The 26,417-nt window shown below is 46.5% G+C and overlaps 1 protein-coding gene across 1 annotated transcript in view; it reads right to left on the bottom strand.

Moving 5' to 3' along the window:
- Nucleotides 1–26,417, bottom strand: part of LOC123768323 (NMDA receptor 2) — a gene marked incomplete in the record, with an annotated part of 194,619 nt that overhangs the window by 110,648 nt on the left and 57,554 nt on the right. The window contains 3 exon segments of the mRNA XM_069307190.1: nt 177–287; nt 9,711–9,855; nt 15,429–15,615. Coding sequence (XP_069163291.1) covers nt 177–287; nt 9,711–9,855; nt 15,429–15,615 — 443 coding nt within the window.

Below are 26,417 nucleotides of genomic sequence, written 5' to 3'. Positions count from 1 at the left end.
ACCTCTCATGACCTGACCTAACCAACCTCTCACACACACACACTCACTCGCTGCCTATACCCTCTCATACACACACAATAGTAAACCCAAACATTAAGTAAACCAATAATTTTAACCAAAATATTAATTTTAACCTCGTTTTCTACGTGTAAACTGGACGTGAAGGGGTGACTTACCTTGAGGTGGAACTTCTCTGGTATACCATTGGGCGGGACGTGGGAGTACCCGGGCCACACTATGTCCTTCACCTCCAGGCCCCCGTCCTTGCCCGAGTGCCACACGCCTATCTGTGGGAGTGCCACCAGTCTGTTAGTGCCACCAGTCTGTTAGTGCCACCACCCTGTTAGTGCCACTGTGGCAGCTTGGGGAAGGGGAGTGTGCTGTTAGGAGTCACTTACGGGATCATTGTCGGGTGTCACACTGGTCTGTGGGTGTTACACTGGTCTGTGGGTGTCACACTGGTCTGTGGGAGGTGTCACACTGGTCTGTGGGTGTCACACTGGTCTGTGGGAGGTGTCACACTGGTCTGTGGGAGGTGTCACACTGGTCTGTGGGAGGTGTCACACTGGTCTGTGGGAGGTGTCACACTGGTCTGTGGGAGGTGTCACACTGGTCTGTGGGAGGTGTCACACTGGTCTGTGGGAGGTGTCACACTGGTCTGTGGGAGGTGTGACACTGGTCTGTGGGTGTCACACTGGTCTGTGGGTGTGACACTGGTCTGTGGGAGGTGTCACACTGGTCTGTGGGAGGTGTGACACTGGTCTGTGGGAGGTGTGACACTGGTCTGTGGGAGGTGTCACACTGGTCTGTGGGAGGTGTCACACTGGTCTGTGGGAGGTGTCACACTGGTCTGTGGGAGGTGTCACACTGGTCTGTGGGAGGTGTGGGAGGTGTCACACTGGTCTGTGGGAGGTGTGGGAGGTGTGACACTGGTCTGTGGGAGGTGTCACACTGGTCTGTGGGAGGTGTGGGAGGTGTCACACTGGTCTGTGGAAGGTGTGGGAGGTGTCACACTGGTCTGTAGGAGGTGTCACACTGGTCTGTGGGAGGTGTGGGAGGTGTGACACTGGTCTGTGGAAGGTGTGGGAGGTGTGACACTGGTCTGTGGAAGGTGTGGGAGGTGTCACACTGGTCTGTGGGAGGTGTCACACTGGTCTGTGGAAGGTGTGGGAGGTGTCACACTGGTCTGTGGGAGGTGTCACACTGGTCTGTGGGAGGTGTCACACTGGTAGACACCGTTGACACCTTCCCTCAGGGCTCACACTGAGGACAGTGGCGTCAACACCAGTAAACTAAACTCAGTTTACATAAATTATCATAAATTCACATAAACCCAAGTAAGATATTATAATATTCTACGTCAACAATATTCAAAATTACAATTATGACCAAAGGATGCAACAAAAACTTATACAAAATGCAAATAATTCAAACAAACTATATATTACCAATTACATAGATTATGTAAATGTACAAATATTACACAATGAACAACACTAATCATATATTCATTGTGTCAATTAGTTTGATATAATTATACGCCCCGTCGTCTCCCAAAGTGATAGACAAAGCGAACGGAAACTAAAAAAAAGTATATATAATGAATTATACTTGAAACATAAGTTATACCAAATACTGTTATTAGGTTTTCATAGTATATGGAATTTGGCATATATATATATATATATATATATATATATATATATATATATATATATATATGCGAACAAGCCTGAATGGTCCCCAGGACTATATGCGACTGAAAACTCACACCCCAGAAGAGACTCGAACCCATACTCCCAGGAGCAACGCAACTGGTAACTACAGGACGCCTTAATCCGCTTGACCATCACTACCGGACATAAGGAAGTGATAGCCGAAGCTATTTGAACCACTTCCCCGCCGGCACTCGGATGGTAATCTTGGGTCAAGAGGATTAAGGCGTCCTGTAGTTACCAGTTGCGTTGCTCCTGGGAGTATGGGTTCGAGTTACTTCTGGGGTGTGAGTTTTCAGTCATATATATATATATATATATATATATATATATATATATATATATATATATATTTATATATATATATATATATATATATATATATATATATATATATATATATATATATATATATGTATATATATATAATGTCGTACCTAGTAGCCAGAACGCACTTCTCAGCCTACTATGCATGGCCCGATTTGCCTAATAAGCCAAGTTTTCCTGAATTAATATATTTTCCATAATTTTTTTCTTATGAAATAATAAAGCTTCCCATTTCATTATGTATGAGGTCAATTTTTTTTTATTGGAGTTCAAATTAACGTAGATATATGACCGAACCTAACCAACCCTACCTAACCTAACCTATCTTTATAGGTTAGGTTAGGTTAGGTAGCCGAAAAAGTTAGGTTAGGTTAGGTAGTCGAAAAACAATTATTCATGAAAACTTGGCTTATTAGGCAAATCGGGCCTTGCATTGTAGGCTGAGAAGTGCATTCTGGCTACTAGGTACGACATATATTAGATTATATATATATATATATATATATATATATATATATATATATATATATATATATATATATATATATATATATATATATATATTGTGAGGATAATCTCTTTCAAGAGAGATTGAGCCTGCTCTTCCCTACCTAAAGTTACGTCCAGTTAACAAGTATAAGATGCTACATTCAAGATACGTCAACCGGAAGCACAAAACGCTTTGACCAGGAGGCAAAACGTACCCTAAACCCCCCTACTCCACACACCCTCCACGCCGGCGCGTCGTCAACCAGCCAACTACCCCTCCCAGCCTGCCTGCTCCTGATTGGTGACTCGCCGACCGCACACCTGCACACTGCACCTCAGCGCCATGTACCTGAGTCAACGTCTGAGCCTGGACCAGCCATCAACTTCAGAATATTCTTTGTGCTCTAAGAGTTGACATCTCTCTCTGGCATACTAAGCTCACTGGCTTTTGTATACTAAGGGAGGTCTCAGCCATAGCCAATATTCTCGGCACCATTTTACCATTTACTTTTGTCTCGCATTGATTTTGCATATATCTTTGTTATTTAATTGCACTATTCATTTCCCAGAGATTTGTCTTTATTTTCATTTATGTTTAAAGTAAATATATTAAAGTTTCACTGTTCATACTTTGTGTTTTACGTGTTCCTCCCTCTAACTTACCACAGACAACAGGCAAGCAGTCTATCTTTTTTTTGTAAGTGTGACCAGGCATTGACACCTGCCGTTGGAGGACTGCCGAACATCTATACTCCAACACTTTCCTATCACAATATATATATATATATATATATATATATATATATATATATATATATAATTTACATATAATTGTGTGTTGTTGGGTAATATTGAGCAGCGTTGCTGGTAGAGTGCAGTCCTCAGACTTGCATTAGCTACTGCTGAGAATTTATTGATTTTCACCCCTGGGGGTCTCACTCGCTGTGTGTATATATATATATATATATATATATATATATATATATATATATATATATATATATATATATATATATATATATATATACCACGAAGAAAGGACTGAAGTAGGAATTTCCTTAAGTACTTTCGTATTTAATTATACATCTTCAGGAGGATGGACTTACAGATCAGTAGGATGGATATATAGGCAGGAAAGAGGTGAAGTGAGATACAATGACATATATGAATGGGATTCAATGATTATAAATATAAAATAGGAGCTGCATCGTATGGGCCAATAGGCTTTTGCAGTTACCTTTAATCTTATGTTCTAATGTCTTTAATGAGATAGTGGATATTAATATGGAATTAATGAGATAGTGGATATTAATAAGGTATTAGCGAGATAAATGTGTATCAATGATCCTACTCGAATCGCCCTTTAACTGATCAATCAAAAATGGATCTAAATTATACTCACCACTGTTAATGTTCAAATTACATGATTTTGTAATCTGTATTAAAGCAGATTCAATAATGTTCCTATTGAAAGTACTTTTACAATTCGTTATTGAAGAAGTCATCTCCCAATCAATTTGGTGAAAATTTTCTGACAAATGAACAAACAAAGCATTAGACAATTGGCCATGACTTACAGAGTATATTACGAAATTCTACATTTCAAGTCTTTAGATGTTTGCCCAATATAGAACCTATTACAGTGTTTACAAGGTATTATATAAATGACACAATTATCACAACGAGGGTTGTTTCTAACTAATAGTTTACCAACAGTATTTTCGTAATTAAACATTACGTGTATATAAAAACGTTTATACTTTTTGTGTATTGTTAAGGTGTATTGTTAAGGTGTATTGTCAAGGTGTATTGTCAAGGTGTATTGTCAAGGCCTTGACAATATTTTCAAACCCAGAAAAATATGGTAAGCATAACACATTCTTTGGGCGAATTTTCTCACTATATATATTATTATAATATGTACGACGTGCTTTGCTACGGCAAACTTCCAAAAAACTCGGTGGATAACAAAACTTGAGACCAATAGAGTCAATATTCTTAAACTCTTCATCTAAGAGTTCTGGAGTAGCAACCCGAAGAGCTCTTGGCTACACAGAGAACAAAATTATTGTTTCACATTGTATCTTAGTCCTGAGAAATATTGAAGATAAGATAAATTATTCGTTGACTTTCTCTAAACACTAAACTTTTGTGAAAAATCTTGCCTGTGAATAAGTATATTTAAGAATGGCAAATATTTATCTATTTCAGTTTCAATAATAAATTTGATAGAGGTGACTATATTAAGTCATTAATATTGACTTATTAATTAAGATTATTAAGTTTATTAACTTATATTATTTTTTATTATTAAGTTTAACTACAAATTTCGTCTGAATGTACATCTGTAAGCCATATACACAAGATATCATCAACATATCTAAACCGTTTAATGATTCCTGGGATAATTTTTGAAACAAATTTCTTTTCGAATAATTCCATCTACAAGTTTGAAATCGCCAATTATCGCAATTGTTTTAAAACTGTATTAAAACTAGATGCGGTTCCGGCAGTGTTCAGGTCTCTCTCTCTCTCTCTCTCTCTCTCTCTCTCTCTCTCTCTCTCTCTCTCTCACTCTCTCTCTCTCTCTCTCTCTCTCTCTCTCTCTCTCTCTCTCTCTCTCTCTCTCTCTCTCCCTCTCTCTCTCTCTCTCTCTCTCTCTCTCTCTCTCTCTCTCTCTCTCTCTCTCACTCTCTCTCTCTCTCTCTCTCTCCCTACCTACCTTGAGGTTACCTTGAGATGCTTCGGGGCTTAGCGTCCCCGCGGCCCGGTCGTCGACCAGGCCTCCTGGTTGCTGGACTGATCAACCAGGCTGTTGGACGCGGCTGCTCGCAGCCTGACGTATGAGTCACAGCCTGGTTGATCAGGTATCTTCATTAACTTCTCCCCCATTTCCACTCTCTCCACCTTTCTCCTCCACTCTCCCTAACAACCTAATTCTTCCTTCACTGTCTTATAAAATTAAATATTGCGAATGACTCAAAAACTACTAAAAATTCTACAAAAAATAAATTCCTGATTTCATACTTCACGTAAATCGCACGAGGAAGAGGAGGGGGGGGTCGTTATAGGTGTCAATATTTCTTAATAGGTGGCACTGGGGCCGACCACGACTGGCCTATGATATTCACATACCCCCCAATGTGTTGTCTTGGAAAGGTGGGTGAGGTTAACCCCCAAGCATCTGGTATCCACTGGACAGAAAGACACAACACTGAATCTTACCATCTCTCGCGACACTACATCCCACAAAGATCCCATTCAGCTATGACCTCTACGACCTAATGTGTCTAGGACCTACTGAACCTTCCTTGAGAGCCACACTCATCCCACAAAGATCCCATTCAACTATGACCTCTACGACCTAATGTGTCTTGGACCTACTGAACCTTCCTTGAGAGCCACATTCATCCCACAAAGATCCCATTCAGCTATGACCTCTACGACCTAATGTGTCTTGGACCTACTGAACCTTCCTTGAGAGCCACACTCATCCCACAAAGATCCCATTCAGCTATGACCTCTACGACCTAATGTGTCTTGGACCTACTGAACCTTCCTTGAAAGCCACACTCATCCCACAAAGATCCCATTCAGCTATGACCTCTACGACCTAATGTGTCTAGGACCTACTGAACCTTCCTTGAGAGCCACACTCATCCCACAAAGATCCCATTCAGCTATGACCTCTACGACCTAATGTGTCTTGGACCTACTGAACCTTCCTTGAGAGCCACACTCATCCCACAAAGATCCCATTCAGCTATGACCTCTACGACCTAATGTGTCTTGGACCTACTGAACCTTCCTTGAAAGCCACACTCATCCCACAAAGATCCCATTCAGCTATGACCTCTACGACCTAATGTGTCTAGGACCTACTGAACCTTCCTTGAGAGCCACACTCATCCCACAAAGATCCCATTCAGCTATGACCTCTACGACCTAATGTGTCTTGGACCTACTGAACCTTCCTTGAGAGCCACACTCATCCCACAAAGATCCCATTCAGCTATGACCTCTACGACCTAATGTGTCTTGGACCTACTGAACCTTCCTTGAGAGCCACACTCATCCCATAAAGATCCCATTCAGCTATGACCTCTACGACCTAATGTTTCTTGGACCTACTGAACCTTCCCTGAGAGCCACACTCATCCCACAAAGATCCCATTCAGCTATGACCTCTACGACCTAATGTGTCTTGGACCTACTGAACCTTCCTTGAGAGCCACACTCATCCCACAAAGATCCCATTCAGCTATGACCTCTACGACCTAATGTGTCTTGGACCTACTGAACCTTCCTTGAGAGCCACACTCATCCCACAAAGATCCCATTTAACTATGACCTCTACGACCTAATGTGTCTAGGACCTACTGAACCTTCCTTGAGAGCCACACTCACCCCACATAATTTATATAATGCTATATATAACCAGAGTAATGTGAGAGAGATATCAGGTTATATTTGTATAGAAATATCTTTTTTGCCCAAGCTAATTGACACTGTATAGAGCTCTGACGTCATCGATAACGCTTCAGAGATCACGTGATCTTGTGGAACCAATGGACGGAGGCCTATGACGTCACGCATCAGGGAGGCCGCCTGTGATTGGCCAGTAACATCACCCCGTGTAAAGTGTTGTAGTGTTTCACCTATAACAGAATCCCTGGAAACACAAACCGAAACTGTCTCTATTTTCCGCTTGTAACAACTTGTAATAAAGTTGTTACATCTTGGCTTAACGTGTTTATGACGTATTAGAACGTTGTTACAACTTGCTATATTGGTTGTTATAACTGGTTAGGTGTTAAAACTTGTTCCAACGTTGTACCAACGTCGTAGTTTCGGTGTGTGTTTGGTGGGATATATATCAATGGTAAGTAGTAACTTACAGGGCGCCATATATATAGGCCTCTGAACTTTAAGTTCAATCATTATATAGGTCATGTTAATTGTTCACGGACAATTAAACTTTCCACGAATATTTCAACTCACTTCCGTTCCTGTCGTCTGGTCCAACCACTTGGGGTGGACGGTAGAGCGACGGTCTCCCGTCATGCAGGTCGGCGTTCAATCCCCGATCATCCAAGTGATTGGGCGCCATTCCTTCTCCCCCCCCCTCCCCCGTGTTATTCCTGACCCCTTCCCAGTGCTATATAGTCGTATTGACTTGGCACTTTCCCCCTGATACTTCCCTCCCCCTCCCTCCTGTGACGCGGTGGACGTGACTCTCGTGCCTGACCCACCAGTGATCAACATTCCATTACCACCACCAACATTTTTTCAGCTCGGGGAAAACCATTAATTCACCTGAATGCAAAAATTTCACATAAACTGCAAAACACGGAAGAGACTGACTAATGAACCCTCCGTGGATGGCCTGGCGACGGGTCTGTGGGCTCTCCACACCGTCGCAACTCGGAACAAGTTGCAAGTAGCACGGGCTATGGTGAGCCCGTAAATTACCTGGCACAGGAGCGGGGCAAGTAGCACGGGCTATGGTGAGCCCGTAGTGGACTTGCCCGGCACAGGAGCGGGGCAAGTAGCACGGGCTATGGTGAGCCCGTAGTGGACTTACCCGGCACAGGAGCGGGGCAAGTAGCACGGGCTATGGTGAGCCCGTAGTGGACTTACCCGGCACAGGAGCGGGGCAAGTAGCACGGGCTATGGTGAGCCCGTGTGGACGATTTTTGGCCTCAGGTGGAGAATACGTCAGAATGCGACGCTTCACTAGTGGGGTGGGGGGGGGGACGGGTTGGTTTTTTAAACCAGTTAAACTGTCTCAATAGTGCCAGTTATGCACCCGCTTCACTTACCCAAAACCTCTGTCTCTAAACCAGTCAACTTGTCGCCTCACATAGGAGTTTGTGGCATATTTCAAGGCAAGAATCCAGCTGACACCCGGGGAATATTCCGAGGCAATATGCAACATTGCCATGCAAGATTACATGCTCGGCTTTGCACCAGGAAAGTTTAGAGAGAGAGATGTCGGAAAGCAAGTCAGCCAACAGGTGCAATTAAAGAGGAAGAACAATTAACAGTAGTTACCTAGTAGTACACCAGTACACGTGTTGACGCCAGCCTCAACCACCAGGATGATTTGATGTGATCATTGTCACGGTAAAATCTCTTTTTTTTTTTTTTTGCCACGGAAGAGATTCGGCCTACTCCATTATCGACTATTCTACTCATTCACGTCTATGTAATCAAGAACTGCAGCCAAGAACAGCAACTACTTCTTCCAGACGTCTAGACAGTACTACCAGTCTCCCTCCTGCACCACGGCCCGTCACCCCACCTCGCACCTGGGTCGCTGGGAGGCCACGACCTCTCAAACAAGCAGTTGAAGTGAGCCGGTTCCTAGTTAAAGAAGCCATCAGCGCCCTCTGGCCGGCCGATATTCTGTATAAATAGGGCTACCAAGCTCTCCAAGATTCACATTACTCCTGAGTGCTCAACTGAGTAGACCTGTTGACACGTCTCGGTGTGGTAACAGATTTAGTCAGACTGGCTCATCGTATTCCGCACCATATTTTATTTTGCACCTTAACGTAACGTAAATTCGATTATTCATCTTGTTAGTTTTGTACACTTTGTATTAAAGCCAAGCCTCGATATTTTTTGTAATTTGTTTAAATTCATATTTTTATCAAAATAAAGTATTTTTTAAATGTTTTTTCCCTCTGCTTTATATAAAGTTTATCACACTGTGAAGACACCACTTTTTTTTTTTTTTTTTTTTTTTTTTTTTTTTAATATTTTGTGAGTGACATTAGACTCCACGACCACCAACGTTTACCGTCACATTAACCATATTCATAACTGGTTGTCTAGGCCAAGATAAGGCCTCCCTATTTAATTACTAATACATGAAGTGTAATACTGTAGTAAATGTCTACTAATCAATTACGGGCTCACCATAGCCCGTGCTACTTGGAACTTTTGGTTCCAGGTAGCGAATCTTAAACAACAACAAACCAATCAATAACTCTCATATAGTTATAAACCATAAACTCCCTCAAATGTGTAACGAAGCAATTTGTGGGAATTATTAACTCAAACAGTCCACTTTAAACAGTTTGCTATGAAGAATATAAATTAACGTAAAATTTAAATTACCATATAAATTAATGTAAATTAAATCAATATAAATGTGAGAGGTGAGAGACGTACCTCCTCCCAGGTCAGCTTGCGCGAGAGGTCAGGTCTGAGGTTCATGATCTTGAGGTGAACGGCTCGTCTGGTGCCGTCGGCGTTGAACTCCAGGTTGGGCGTCGGCAGCTCTGACCTGTAGTCGATGCTCACGTTCTTCAGGAACCTGTCGTGGATACCACAAGCTGTCTGACATGCTAGTTACTGCCTCAGTGTAGTGTTTGGTGGTAGTTACTGCCTCAGTGTACTGCTGCTGGTGGTTACTGCCTCAGTGTACTGTTGCTGGTGGTTACTGCCTCAGTGTAGTGTTGGTGGTAGTTACTGCCTCAGTGTAGTGTTTGGTGGTAGTTACTGCCTCAGTGTACTGCTGCTGGTGGTTACTGCCTCAGTGTAGTGTTTGGTGGTAGTTACTGCCTCAGTGTACTGCTGCTGGTGGTTACTGCCTCAGTGTACTGTTGCTGGTGGTTACTGCCTCAGTGTAGTGTTGGTGGTAGTTACTGCCTCAGTGTAGTGTTTGGTGGTAGTTACTGCCTCAGTGTAGTGTTTGGTGGTAGTTACTGCCTCAGTGTACTGTTGGTGGTAGTTACTGCCTCACTGTAGTGTTGGTGGTAGTTACTGCCTCAGTGTACTGCTGCTGGTGGTAGTTACTGTCTCAGTGTAGTGCTTGGTGGTAGTTACTGCCTCAGTGTAGTGTTGGTGCTAGTTACTGCCTCAGTGTACTGCTGCTGCTAGTTACTGCCTCAGTGTACTGGTGGTGGTAGTTACTGTCTCAGTGTACTGTTGGTGCTAGTTACTGCCTCAGTGTACTGGTGGTGGTAGTTACTGTCTCAGTGTACTGTTGGTGGTAGTTACTGCCTCAGTGTACTGGTGGTGTTAGTTACTGCCTCAGTGTACTGCTGCTGGTGCTAGTTACTGCCTCAGTGTACTGCTGCTGGTGGTAGTTACTGCCTCAGTGTACTGCTGCTGCTAGTTACTGCCTCAGTGTACTGTTGGTGGTAGTTACTGCCTCAGTGTACTGTTGGTGGTAGTTACTGCCTCAGTGTACTGTTGGTGGTAGTTACTGCCTCAGTGTACTGCTGCTGCTAGTTACTGCCTCAGTGTACTGTTGCTGGTGGTTACTGCCTCAGTGTACTGTTGGTGGTAGTTACTGCCTCAGTGTACTGTTGGTGGTAGTTACTGCCTCAGTGTACTGTTGGTGGTAGTTACTGCCTCAATGTACTGCTGCTGCTAGTTACTGCCTCAGTGTACTGGTGGTGGTAGTTACTGTCTCAGTGTACTGTTGGTGGTAGTTACTGCCTCAGTGTACTGGTGGTGCTAGTTACTGCCTCAGTGTACTGGTGGTGGTAGTTACTGTCTCAGTGTACTGTTGGTGGTAGTTACTGCCTCAGTGTACTGGTGGTGCTAGTTACTGCCTCAGTGTACTGGTGGTGGTAGTTACTGTCTCAGTGTACTGGTGGTGCTAGTTACTGCCTCAGTGTACTGGTGGTGCTAGTTACTGCCTCAGTGTACTGGTGGTGGTAGTTACTGTCTCAGTGTACTGGTGGTGCTAGTTACTGCCTCAGTGTACTGCTGCTGCTAGTTACTGTCTCAGTGTACTGGTGGTGGTAGTTACTGTCTCAGTGTACTGGTGGTGCTAGTTACTGCCTCAGTGTACTGGTGGTGCTAGTTACTGCCTCAGTGTACTGGTGGTGGTAGTTACTGTCTCAGTGTACTGGTGGTGCTAGTTACTGCCTCAGTGTACTGCTGCTGCTAGTTACTGTCTCAGTGTACTGCTGCTGCTAGTTACTGCCTCAGTGTACTGGTGGTGGTAGTTACTGTCTCAGTGTACTGGTGGTGCTAGTTACTGCCTCAGTGTACTGGTGGTGGTAGTTACTGTCTCAGTGTACTGGTGGTGGTAGTTACTGCCTCAGTGTACTGCTGCTTCTAGTTACTGCCTCAGTGTACTGTTGGTAGTAGTTACTGCCTCAGTGTACTGTTGGTAGTAGTTACTGCCTCAGTGTACTGCAGCTGCTAGTTACTGTCTCAGTGTACTGGTGGTGGTAGGTACTGCCTCAGTGTACTGGTGGTGCTAGTTACTGCCGCAGTGTACTGCTGGTGGTAGTTACTGTCTCAGTGTACTGGTGGTGGTAGGTACTGCCTCAGTGTACTGTTGGTGGTAGTTACTGCCTCAGTGTACTGCTGCTGCTAGTTACTGCCTCAGTGTACTGTTGGTGGTAGTTACTGCCTCAGTGTACTGCTGCTGCTGGTTACTGTCTCAGTGTACTGGTGGTGGTAGTTACTGCCTCAGTGTACTGCTGCTGCTAGTTACTGCCTCAGTGTACTGTTGGTGGTAGTTACTGCCTCAGTGTACTGCTGCTGCTAGTTACTGCCTCAGTGTACTGGTGGTGCTAGTTACTGCCTCAGTGTACTGCTGCTGGTAGTTACTGTCTCAGTGTACTGGTGGTGGTAGTTACTGCCTCAGTGTACTGTTGGTGGTAGTTACTGCCTCAGTGTACTGGTGGTGCTAGTTACTGCCTCAGTGTACTGGTGGTGCTAGTTACTGCCTCAGTGTACTGTTGCTGGTGGTTACTGCCTCAGTGTACTGGTGGTGGTAGTTACTGCCTCAGTGTACTGGTGGTGGTAGTTACTGTCTCAGTGTACTGGTGGTGGTAGTTACTGCCTCAGTGTACTGGTGGTGGTAGTTACTGCCTCAGTGTACTGGTGGTGGTAGTTACTGCCTCAGTGTACTGGTGGTGGTAGTTACTGCCTCAGTGTACTGCTGCTGCTAGTTACTGCCTCAGTGTACTGTTGGTGGTAGTTACTGCCTCAATGTACTGTTGCTGGTGGTTACTGCCTCAGTGTACTGCTGCTGGTAGTTACTGCCTCAGTGTACTGTTGGTGGTAGTTACTGCCTCAGTGTACTGTTGCTGGTGGTTACTGCCTCAGTGTACTGCTGCTGGTAGTTACTGCCTCAGTGTACTGTTGGTGGTAGTTACTGTCTCAGTGTACTGTTGGTGGTAGTTACTGCCTCAGTGTACTGTTGCTGGTGGTTACTGTCTCAGTGTACTGCTGCTGCTAGTTACTGCCTCAGTGTACTGTTGGTGGTAGTTACTGCCTCAGTGTACTGTTGCTGGTGGTTACTGCCTCAGTGTAGTGCTCGTAAAGCTGCTAGTATACTCCTGGGGCCAGATTCACGACGCACTAACGCAAGCACTTACGAACCTGTACATCTTTTCTCAATCTTTTGTCGGCTTTGTTTACAATTATTAAACAGTTAATGAGCTCCGAAGCACCAGGAGGCTGTTTATAACAATAACAACAGTTGATTGGCAAGTTTTCATGCTTGTAAACAGTTTAATAAATGTAACCAAAGCCGATAAAGATTGAACAAAGACGTACACGTTCGTAAGTGCTTGCGTAACTGCTTCGTGAATCTGGCCAAGAGTCAGGAGGCAGTATACCATTGGTCAGAATAATGACAATTTGCTCACTGTTACTAAACAGGTTGGAGCAAACAGCATCTAAATATTGAACAATTTAAACAGCCATACGTAATAATATTAACATCTCACAAGGTTGGTAATTTCAGTCATAATGTGATTACATGTTAAGGAACTAAACTGTTTCTTCCACTGTGTTAATTAACAGTTAGATGCCATACTCGTTCTTGGAGCCCATCTTCTACCTGCGAGAGGGAGGAGTCTACCTGTGAGAGAGGGATGAGTCTACCTGCGAGAGGGATGAGTCTACCTGCGAGAGGGATGAGTCTACCTGTGAGAGAGATGAGTCTACCTGTGAGAGAGAGGTGAGTCTACATGTGAGAGAGAGATGAGTCTACCTGTGACCCCAGTGAGGGAGGTGTGAGGGAGGGACAGCGAGGGAGTGGCAGTGAGGGAGGAGGTGTGAGGGGAGGTGTGAGGGAGGTGTGAGGGAGGTGTGAGGGAGGTGTGAGGGAGAGACAGTGCAAGAGACGCGCCGTCAAGGAACTAATGAGTTGCGTCACAAGTTCGAATCTTGAAGGTAATTGAAATTGGAAGGTGAGGGGGGAGAGGTGAGGGGGGAGAGGTGAGGGGGGAGAGGTGAGGGGGGAGAGGTGAGGGGGGAGAGGTGAGGGGGGAGAGGTGAGGGGGGAGAGGTGAGGGGGGAGAGGTGAGGGGGGAGAGGTGAGGGGGGAGAGGTGAGGGGGAGAGGTGAGGGGGGGAGAGGTGAGGGGGGAGAGGTGAGGGGGGAGAGGTGAGGGGGGGAGAGGTGAGGGGGGAGAGGTGAGGGGGGAGAGGTACTAGGGGTGAGGACAAGGGGCCAGGGACCAGCCAGGGGTGAGGACAAGAGGCCAGAGACCAGCCAGGGGTGAGGACAAGGAGCCAGGGATCAGCCAGGGGTGAGGACAAGGAGCCAGGGACCAGCCAAGGGTGAGGACAAGGAGCCAGGGATCAGCCAGGGGTGAGGACAAGAGGCCAGGGACCAGCCAGGGGTGAGGACAAGGAGCCAGGGATCAGCCAGGGGTGAGGACAAGGAGCCAGGGGCCAGCTAGGGGTGAGGACAAGGGGCCAAGGACCTGCTAGGGGTGAGGACAAGGGGCCAGGGACCAGCCAGGGGTGAGGACAAGGAGCCAGGGACCAGCCAGGGGTGAGGACAAGGGGCCAGGGACCAGCCAGGGGTGAGGACAAGAGGCCAGGGACCAGCCAGGGGTGAGGACAAAGAGCCAGGGACCAGCCAGGGGTGAGGACAAGGAGCCAGGGACCAGCCAGGGGTGAGGCCAAGGAGCCAGGGACCAGCCAGGGGTGAGGACAAGGGGCCAGGGACCTGCTAGGGGTGAGGACAAGGGGCCAGGGACTAGCCAGGGGTGAGGACAAGGAGCCAGGGACCAGCTAGGGGTGAGGACAAGGAGCCAGGGGCCAGCTAGGGGTGAGGACAAGGAGCCAGGGACCAGCCAGGGGTGCGGACAAGAAACCAGGGACCAGCCAGGGGTGAGGACAAGGAGCCAGGGACCTGCTAGGGGTGAGGACAAGGAGCCAGGGGCCAGCTAGGGGTGAGGACAAGGAGCCAGGGACTAGCCAGAGGTGAGGACAAGGAGCCAGGGACCAGCTAGGGGTGAGGACAAGGAGCCAGGGGCCAGCTAGGGGTGAGGACAAGGAGCCAGGGGTGCGGACAAGGAGCCAGGGGCCAGCTAGAGGAGAGGACAAGGAGCCAGGGACCAGCTAGGGGTGCGGACAAGGGACCAGGGACCAGCCAGGAGTGAGGACAAGGAGCCAGGGACCAGCCAGGGGTGCGGACAAGGGACCAGGGACCAGCCAGGGGTGAGGACAAGGAGCCAGGGACCAGCCAGGGGTGAGGACAAGGAGCCAGGGGTGAGGACAAGGGGCCAGGGACCAGCCAGGGGTGAGGACAAGGAGCCAGGGGTGAGGACAAGGGGCCAGGGACCAGCCAGGGGTGAGGACAAGGAGCCAGGGGTGAGGACAAGGGGCCAGGGACCAGCCAGGGGTGAGGACAAGGGGCCAGGGACCAGCCAGGGGTGAGGACAAGGAGCCAGGGGTGAGGACAAGGGGCCAGGGACCAGCCAGGGGTGAGGACAAGGAACCAGGGGCCAGCTAGAGGAGAGGACAAGGAGCCAGGGACCAGCCAGGGGTGAGGACAAGGGGCCAGGGACCAGCTAGGGGTGAGGACAAGGAGCCAGGGGCCAGCTAGGAGTGAGGACAAGGGCCAGGGACCAGCCAGGAGTGAGGACAAGGAGCCAGGGACCAGCCAGGGTCGAGGACTTACCTATAGAACTTCTCTCCACCTCTCCACCTAGCGTCGCCGGTATCACAGGAGAGGGAAGGGGACAGGTCCGGCAGGACATCGCGACTAGCCTCGTCCTTAACATGGCCGGCCAGCCCCCACACGAACACGGACATGGCCGTCGTGATCTCCTCTATCATGGCCTCGTCCGTGGTGTTGAAGTGCACCCCTGCAACAACAACAACCACAACATGTACTGTCAACCCCTTACAACTACCACATTAACTATGGAGCCTAAACGCCCCAAATATATCATTGTAAACATTGGATAATGGGGGGGGATTAAATGGGGTTAATGGGATTATGGACAAAAGTGGCTCCAATAATGGGTTGTAATTGTGTTGTTTAGTGTTATCTTGGTCTTGTTTAGTGTTATCTTGGTCTTGTTTAGTGTTATCTTGGTCTTGTTTAGTGTTATCTTGGTCTTGTTTAGTGTTATCTTGGTCTTGTTTAGTGTTATCTTGGTCTTGTTCAGATGTGGTCTTGAATTGGTCGTTAAGGTACGTGAACGGGTTGAGAGGAGGATCTCAACGTAATTACCAGGACTTAGTAACCTTCCTTACAGACACAGATTAAAACTGTTATATTTGTATTCTACAGCCGATGAGTTAGGGCTAAGATGACTAAGGAATACAACAGTGTGAAACAGTAGAAGAAGACTAGAATAATAATGTGAAATTATATATATATATATATATATATATATATATATATATATATATATATATATATATATATATATATATATATATATGTTGTACCTAGTAGCCAGAACGCACTTCTAGCCTACTATGCAAGGCCCGATTTGCCTAATAGGCCGAGAGATTTTCTTTAATTAAAAAAAAATATTCCAATTGGCTTATATGAAATATTATTATTATATCCAGAACATAAATTATCGACATAGTTATGTTAGTTTAGATTAGATTAAGATAGGTTAGGTTAGGTAGGGTTGGTTAGGTTAGGTAGGGTTGGTTAGGTTAGGTTATGTTAGGTAGGGTTGGTTAGGTTCGGTCATATATCTACGTTAGTTTTAACTCAAATTAAAAAATAATGAACCTTGGCGTAGCTGGTACCTTAACCACTAGACCACACTGACTGTACAAAAATCTTGGTAGACGTGAGACTATTTAATCCAAGATCCGACAGCGCTCAGTGGTCAACTTGGGCAGTTATTACATCGAATCACCTAGTTAGCACTTTGTGGGGCTACGTGAAATTGCGAACAAACATGAATGGTCCCATCCTAAGTCCTTTTCAACACCGTCTTAAGTCCTTTTCAACACCGTCTTAAGTCCTTTTCAACACCGTCTTAAGTCCTTTTCAACACCGTCTTAAGTCCTTTTCAACACCGTCTTAAGTCCTTTTCAACACCGTCTTAAGTCCTTCTCAACACCGTCTTAAGTCCTTTTCAACACCGTCTTAAGTCCTTTTCAACACCGTCTTAAGTCCTTCTCAACACCATCTTAAGTCCTTTTCAACACCGTCTTAAGTCCTTCTCAACACCGTCTTAAGTCCTTCTCAACACCATCTTAAGTCCTTCTCAACACCATCTTAAGTCCTTCTCAACACCACCTTAAGTCCTTCTCAACACCACCTTAAGTCCTTCTCAACACCATCTTAAGTCCTTCTCAACACCACCTTAAGTCCTTCTCAACACCACCTTAAGTCCTTCTCAACACCACCTTAAGTCCTTCTCAACACCATCTTAAGTCCTTCTCAACACCATCTTAAGTCCTTCTCAACACCATCTTAAGTCCTCAACACCATCTTAAGTCCTCAACACCAGCTTAAGTCCTTCTCGACTCCTTCATGATTACAAAGGTTCTCCTTCTATTCATTTCCATCCAGGTATTCCCTCTCGGTCCCATCTTAATACTGCTTCAGTTCCAGTCCAATTTCACTTCAATTCAAGTCCTATTTCACCTCAATTACAGGGTGATATGAGCGGTGGGCGTGAGCACTCCGCTTAACCCGACAGTGGTTGTTGTCTCCTAACTGTCCGAGCCTCGCCACTAATTACCTAATGTCCCCCTATTACCACACCCGAGGCTGCTGGCTGGAGCCTGGGTGTGTGTGTACTCTTCTAGTTGTGTTGCGGGGGTTGAGCTCTGGCTCTTTCGGCCCGCCTCTCAAATGTCAATCAACTGTTACTAACTACTTTATTTTTTCTTACACACACACACACGCACACACACACACACACACACACACACACACACACACACACACACACACACACACACACACACACACACACACACACGCACACACGCACACGCGCGGCCCCAGCATGGAGCCCGTATCTTGTCAAGCACAAGACGAAGCTGGAAAAGGTACAAAGGTATGCCACTAGACTAGTCCCAGAACTAAGAGGCATGAGTTACGAGGAAAGGCTGCGGGAAATGCACCTTACGACACTGGAAGACAGAAGAGTAAGGGGAGACATGATCACAACCTACAAAATCCTCAGAGGAATCGACCGGGTAAACAAGGATAAACTATTCAACAATGGTGGGTCGGGAACAAGGGGACACAGGTGGAAACTGAGTACCCACATGAGCCACAGAGACGTTAGAAAGAACTTTTTCAGTGTCAGAGAAGTTAACAGGTGGAATGCTATCTGTCATCAACTGTCTGCCTCAACTGTCACAACTCTTCTCATCAACTTTGCGTCATCCGCGATTATCGACATGAAGGATTCTACTCCTGTAAACATGTCGTTAACGTATATAAGGAATAGAATTGGTCCCAGCACCGATCCTTGAGGTACTCCACTCGTTACTGTTCGCCAGTCCGACTTCTCGCCCCTTACCGTAACTCTCTGGCTCCTTCCTGTTAGATAATTCCTTATCCATACTAGGGCGTTTCTCCCCCACCCCCGCCTGCCTCTCGAGCTTGAACAGCAGTCTCATGTGCGGTACTGTATCAAAGGCTTTTTGGCAGTCCAGAAATATGCAGTCTGCCCAACCATCTCTGTCCTGCCTTATCCTCGTTATTTTATCACAGAATTCCAGAAGGTTTGTTAAGCACGATTTCCCTGTCCAGAACCCATGTTGATGTTTGTTCACAAACCTAATGTTCTCCAGGTGTGCAACCAGTCGTAGCCTAATTATTCTTTCCAGTATTTTACAGGGGATGCTTGTCAGTGTTACAGGTCTATAGTTAAGTGCCTCCTCCCTATCACCTTTCTTGAAGATCGGCACGACATTGGTCCCGCCTCTCAACCGTCAACCCTGGAAACACAAACCGTAACTGTCTCTATTTTCCGCTTGTTACAACTTGTAATAAAGTTGTTACATCTTGGCTTAACGTGTTTACGACGTATTAGAACGTTGTTACAACTTGCTATATTGGTTGTTATAACTGGTTAGGCGGTGTTAAAACTTGTTCGAACGTTGTACCAACGTCGTAGTTTAGGTGTGTGTTTGGCGGGAATCAACAGGTGTACAGGTTCCTGAGCCTATCGGGCTCTGTCATATCTACACTTGAAACTGTGTATGGAGTCAGCCTCCACCACATCACTTACTTATGCATTCCATTTGTCTTATGCATTCCACTCTGCCACTAAAAAAGTTCTTTCTAATATCTCTGTGGCTCATTTGGGCACTCAATTTCCACCTGTGTCCCCTTGTGCGTGTGCCCTTTGTGTTAAATAGCATATCCTTATCTACCCTATAAATTCCTTTGAGAATATTGTATGCGGTGATCATGTCCCCTCTAACTCTTCTGTCTTCCAGCGACGTGAGGTTTAACTCCCGTAGTCTCTCCTCGTAGCTCATACCTCTCAGTTCGGGTACTAGTCTGGTGGCAAACCTTTGAACCTTCTCCAGTTTAGTCTTATGCTTGACTAGATATGGACTCCATGCTGGAGCTGCATACTCCAGGATTGGTCTGACATATGTGGTATACAAAGTTCTGAATGATTCCTTGCACAAGTTTCTAAATGCCGTTCTTATGTTGGCCATCCTAGCATATGCCGCTGATGATATCCTTTTGATGTGGGCCTCTGGGGACTTGTTCGGTGTGATATCAACCCCCAGATCTCTCTCTCTATTTGACTCTTGCAGGATTTCACTTCCCAGATGGTACCTTGTGTTAAGCCTCCTGCTCCCTTCGCCTAATTTCATTACCTAAAACTTTCCTGAGTTGAACTTTAGTAGCCATTTTCTAGACCATTTCTCCAGTTTGTCCAGGTTATCCTGTACTTGGTTGATGGGGTTCTGGGAGTTGTTCTACTCCCCAAGCCCGGCCGAGACCAGACTTGACTTGTGAGAGTTTGGTCCACCAGGCTGTTGCTTGGAGCGGCCCGCAGGCCCACATACCCACCACAGCCCGGCTGATCCGGAACTTCTCTTAGAAAACAGTCCAGTTTTCTCTTGAAAATGTCCACGGTTGTTTCGGCAATATTTCTAATGCTTGCTGGGAGGACGTTGAACAACCGCGGACCTCTGATGTTCATACAGTGTTCTCTGATTGTGCCTATGGCACCTCTGCTCTTCACTGGTTCAATTCTGCATTTTCTTCCATATCGTTCACTCCAGTACGTTGTTATTTTACTGTGTAGATTTGGGACTTGGCCCTCCAGTATTTTCCATGTGTATATTATTTGGTATCTCTCTCGTCTCCTTTCTAGAGAGTACATTTGGAGAGCTTTGAGACGATCCCAATAATTTAGGTGTTTTATCTCGTCTATGCGTGCCGTATATGTTCTCTGTATTCCCTCTATTTCAGCAATCTCTCCTGCTCTGAAGGGTGACGTGAGTACTGAGCAGTACTCAAGACGGGACAACACAAGTGACTTGAAAAGTACAACCATTGTGATGGGATCTCTGGACTTGAAGGTTCTCGTAATCCATCCTATCATTTTTCAGGCTGACGCAATATTTGCTTGGTTATGCTCCCTAAACGTTAGGTCGTCGGACATCATTATTCCCAAAACCTTTACATGCTGTTTTCCTACTATGGGCAGATTCGATTGCGTTTTGTACCCTGTATTATGTTTCAGATCTTCATTTTTACCGTACCTGAGTACCTGAAATTTATCACTGTTAAACATCATGTTATTTTCTGCTGCCCAATCGAAAACTTTGTTGATATCTGCTTGTAGTTTTTCAATGTCTTCTGCAGAGGTAATTTTCATGCTGATTTTTGTGTCATCTGCAAAGGATGACACGAAACTGTGACTTGTATTTTTGTCTATATCTGATATGAGAATAAGGAACAGTAGCGGTGCAAGGACTGTACCTTGAGGTACGGAGCTGTTAACTGCGCTTGGACTCGATTTTATTTGATTGACTGTTACTCTTTGTGTTCTGTTCGACAGGAAATTGAGTATCCAGTGTCCTACTTTACCAGTTATTCCCATTGACCTCATTTTGTGTGCTATCACCCCATGGACACATTTGTCGAACGCCTTTGCAAAGTCTGTGTATACTACATCTGCATTTTGCTTTCCTTCTAGAGCTTCTGTGATTTTGTCATAGTGGTTGAGTACCTGTGATAGACAGGATCTTCCCGCTCTAAATCATGTTGTCCTGGGTTGTGTAGTTCATTATTTTCCAGAAAACTAGAAATTTGATTCCTAATCACTCTTTCGAACATTTTTATTATGTGTGATGTTAGTGCAACTGGTCTATAATTTTTTGCCAAGGCTTTACTCCCCCCCTTGTGCAACGGAGCTATATCTGCAGATTTAAGTGCTGCTGGTATCTCCCCTGTATCCAGGCTCTTTCTCCATATTACGCTGAGTGCTCTCGCTACTGGTACTTTACATTTCTTTATGAATATTGAATTCCATGAGTCAGGCCCAGGAGCTGAGTGCATGGACATATTGTCAATTTCTCTTTCAAAGTCTTCCGAGTTCGTGTTAATATCCGTTATATTATCTGCAGCTTGAATGTCATTCATAAAGAAGCTGTGTGGGTCATCAACTTTCATGTTGTTTATTGGTGTGCTAAACATAGCCTCGTACTGGCTCCTTAGAATTTCACTAATCTCTTTGTTGTCCTCTGTGTACGTACCTTCATCTGTAATTAACGGTCCAATACTGGTCGAGGTTTTGGATTTTGCGTATGTGAAAAAATATTTTGGATTTTTCTTTATCTCTTGTATAGCTTTCTGTTCCAATTCCATTTCCTCCGACTCATATGATCGCTTCAACGTTTGTTCTATTTCTTCGATCTCCTTGCTTAGGCTTATTTTCCTTGCTTGTGATAGTTGTGTCTGCCGAAGCATTTCCGTTATTTTTTTCCTTCTCCTGTACAGTCGTCTCCGTTCTCTTTCTAGAGTGGTCCTCTTTCTGCCCCTCCTCACAGGCACGTGCTTCAAGCAGACCTTGTAAGCTTCAGCTGTCAGTTGAGCTATTCCCTGTGTGGGAGTTTTGTCGCTTAAGACCGTCTCCCATTGAATGGTTGCAAGGTCTACATTTATTTATGTAGTCTCTGTCTTGATTCTTCTCATAATTTTTGCATCATCAGCAAACATTAAGAGGAACGAGTCTATACCCTCCGGAAGATCGTTTACATATATTAGAAACAGGATGGGTCCAAGTACTGGGCCCTGTGGGACTCCGCTGGTGACATCTCGCCACTCTGATGTCTCCCCCCTCACCGTTACTCGCTGTTTCCTGTTGCTTAAGTACTCCTTTATCCACTGAAGCACCTTACCTTTTACTACTGCCTTTTTACGCGGTAATGTGTCAAAGGCTTTCTGGCAGTCCAGGAAAATGCAGTTGGCCCACCCTTCTCTTTCCTGCCTAATTTTTGTTGCCTGGTCATAGAATTCTATTAAACATGTGAGGCACGATTTACCATCTCTGAACCCATGTTGGTGGTGCGTTACAAAGTTATTTCCCTCCAGATGCTCTACGAGCCTTTTCCTCACGATCTTCTCCATCACCTTGCATGGTATACAAGTTAGGGAAACTGGCCTGTAGTTCTGTGCCTCTTGCCTATCACCCTTCTAGTATATTGGGACTATGTTAGCTATCTTCCAACTTTCTGGTAGGTCTCCTGTTTCCAGTGACCTGTTATACACCATAGAGAGTGGCACACTTAGTGCTTCTGCACCTTCCTTTAGTATCCATGGTGAGATTCTGTCAGGCCTAACAGCCTTTGTCACATCCGGCTCCAGAAGATACCTATTGACCTCATCACTGGTGAGATCAAATTCCTCGAAGGTTGCTTGGTTTGCCTCCTCCTCATTTAGTGCAGAGGCTTCTCTTTGTTCTATTGTGAAGACCTCCTGGAATATCTTGTTGAGTTCTTCACACACTTCCTTGTCATTCTCTGTGTATCTGTGTTTGTGTGTATGTGTGTGTACAGAGACACCCTTCACCCTAGACAACATGCTCCTAGTCCACCCTATGCTTCTGTTCACTTAACCAATAAATTTTCCCAAGTTACAACCACGTCTCTCCCTTCTCCCTCCCTCCCCCTCCTCCCTCCCCCCCCCCCGCCTCACGACAACACTAACACCAAGAGCCAGGAAACGTCTCCCTGGCGAGCACTTTAGCGTGTACTGTGAGGCGCGAGCAGCCGTCGCCTCCCTCGGGGTGCCTCAACAAACAGCTGACACAAGGGCTGGTGTGTGCTGGTGCACGTCGCAACTTTCCCGCGCAACTTGGGCGTCACTTGAGCTATGGCACGAGACACTCCCGACGGCGCCACGTTCATTGCACTGCTGTTCCTTCACTGCTGTTTTCCTCCTGATGTGGCTGTGGAGCAGCTTTGGTTGGGTCTTAGCTTTACTCGCGATGTCATTTTCAAACTGTCTCTCTGCTTCCCTCCTCACTCTGAGGTACTTATTTCTGGCCCTCTGGTATCTCTCCCTGCTCTCTGGTGTTCTGTTATTCCTGTAGTTTCTCCATGTTCTTTTACTCAGTTGCTTCACTACTTTACATTCCTGGTTGAACCATGGGTTTTTCTGTTGTTTTTCGTTATTCTCCTTTTGGACGGGGATAAACCTGTCTGCAGCTTCCTGGCACTTCTGGGTGACAAAATCCATCATGACCTGCACATTCTTGTCTCTAAGTTCTGTTCTGTTTCCCATGGTATTCCCATTAGGAAGTTCCTCATCTCGTCATATTTCCCTCTTCGGTAATTTAGTCTTTTTCCCTCCGATCCCATCCTTGGATAGGTTATCCCTACCTCCACCAAGTACTCAAAGGTCAGTACACTGTGGTCACTCATTCCTATGGGGGCTTCAACTTTGACTTTCCTTATTTCTGACTCATTCAGGGTGAATATCAAGTCGAGTCTAGCTGGTTCATCATTGCCACTCACTCTTGTGGGTTCCCTGACATGCTGGCTCAGAAAGTTCCTTGTTGCCACTTCCAAGAGTTTAGCTCGCCACGTATCTGCACCACCATGTGGGTCCCCATTCTCCCAGTCTATCTTTCCATGGTTGAAATCACCCATGATTAAGAGTCTTGAACCATTCCTGCAGGCAACTGAAGCTGCTCTCTCTATTATATTAATGGTTGCCGTGTTGTTCCTATCAAACTCCTGTCTGGGTCTTCTGTCATTTAGGGCAGGGTTGTAAATGACTGCCACTATTATCTTAGGTCCACCCATTGTTATAGTTCCTGTTATGTAATCTCTGAATCCGTCACAGCCCGGAATTTCCATCTCATCAAGACTCCAGTCCTTCCTTATGAGCAGGGCCACTCCTCTACCTCCTCTCCCTTCCCTCTCTTTCCTCACTATATAGTAGTCCTTTGGAAACACAGCATCTGTTATGACTCCTGACAATTTTGTTTCCGTGAGTCCTATTACATCAGGGTTGTGTGTGTGGGTGTGCGTGTGTGTGTTCGTGTGTGTGTGTGTGTGTGTGTGTGTGTGTGTGAGTGTGTATCGCGAGTGTTTGAGTAATTTATGCGAACAAGATTGTGTATTCACCTATTTGTGTGTACAATAGAGAGCATCAGCTCTTGGTCATTGACTTTCCAATTGCAGGTCGTGAAATGTAAAGCCTCTTGACAACAGCCTGGACGACCACACCCTGGACGACCACAGCCTGGACGACCACAGCCTGGACGACCACAACCTGGACGACCACAACCTGGACGACCACAGCCTGGACGACCACAGCCTGGACGACCACACCCTGGACGACCACAACTTTGAACGACCACAACCTGGACCACCACACCCTCGACGATCACACCCTGGACGACCACAACCTGGACCACCACACCCTCGACGATCACACCCTGGACGACCACACCCTGGACCGACCACACCCTCGGACGATCCACACCCTGGACGACCACAACCTGGACCACCACACCCTCGACGATCACACCCTGGACGACCACACCCTGGACGACCACACCCTGGACGACCACAACCTGGACGGGACCACCCACACCCTGGACCACCACACCCTGGACCGCCCCACCCTGGAACGGACCGCACACCCTGGGACAACCACCACACCCTGGACCACCCCACCCTGGACCACCACACCCTGGACCACCACACCCTGGACCACCACAGCCTGGACGACCACAACCTGGACCACCCCACCCTGGACCACCACACCCTGGACGACCACACCCTGGACGACCACACCCTGGACGACCACACCCTGGACGACCACACCCTGGATGACCACAACCTGGACCACCACACCCTCGACGATCACACCCTGGACCACCACACCCTCGACGACCACACCCTGGACGACCACACCCTGGACGACCACACCCTGGACGACCACAACCTGGACCACCACACCCTCGACGATCACACCCTGGACCACCACACCCTGGACCACCACACCCCGGACCACCACACCCCGGACCACCACACCCTGGACCACCACACCCTGGACGACCACACCCTGGACGACCACAACCTGGACCACCACACCCTGGACCACCACACCCTGGACCACCACACCCTGGACCACCACACCCCGGACCACCACACCCTGGACGACCACACCCTGGACGACCACAGCCTGGACGACCACACCCTGGACGACCACAGCCTGGACGACCACACCCTGGACGACCACAACCAGAGGACGGTTGTGACGGTCGTTATTCACAACTCATAATTTCCAGTGTTGTAAATATTTTTCCCCAACAATTTGCCTGGTCTTCAAAGCCCTGTTCACCTTTACCCTGTCATACAATATTGCAACAAAAATTCGCCAACGTTTCAGGAAAGTTGAGCTTCCCCATCATCAAAACATTATTTAAACTGTCAATAAAACGGTAATTGTGAAAGTTTTGTTGACAAGAATTTGAAGCATTCACGATACTTATGACTAAGATCCGTAAGGTTAATATTGCTCCTTATGGATAGGCGAGACGGGAGTTTTTAGGGTAAAGAGCCAAGCCATTACGGCCATATAGCACCACCACCACACGGCCCGAGACGCTATAGGTGGTGACACAGTCCAGTCTGATGGCCCATTTAGGTCAAATTCTGATTGTTGAGCGGGTACCAGGCGCGGACATCAGGCATGTTGGAGCACCCGGTTGTAAGTGTAGTGACAGAGGAACGTCAGAGGGTGAACCTTCCTAGATGACAGAGAACCAGAGTGCATGGGAGGGGAATTTGTGTGAAAATCCTGGTCCGGCTTCAGTATAGAAGCCTCAGGAAACCCTTGGGAGTTCAGTAGAACTCCAGGTTGCAATCTTTTTATTACTATGTGGTGATCTGGTAGCCACCAGACTGAACCTGAGAGTGAACCTCAGACGCCCTATCATGAGACCTCACTCAGCATATGATGTAGTGAGGGCGGTTATTCACTCAGCGTGAATAACTGGCCCAGTTTGAGGGAGAGTAAGGCAAGGCTAGTGACTCGTGCAGCATGGGGGAAGTTATACCCAATATGAGGACAATAGAAGGCAATGGTGAATAACTCAGACTCCATGGATAACTTATCCACTTTCAGGAAGGTAGTAGGCAAGGTTGAGTAACTTATCCAGCTTCGCAGAAGGAATGAGGAAGCGTG

This window comes from Procambarus clarkii, chromosome 59, assembly GCF_040958095.1.
Source record: "Procambarus clarkii isolate CNS0578487 chromosome 59, FALCON_Pclarkii_2.0, whole genome shotgun sequence".
Taxonomy (NCBI): Eukaryota; Metazoa; Arthropoda; class Malacostraca; order Decapoda; family Cambaridae; genus Procambarus; species Procambarus clarkii.
Note: the sequence above shows the minus strand (reverse complement) of the source record. Positions and strands in the feature narration are given on the sequence as shown.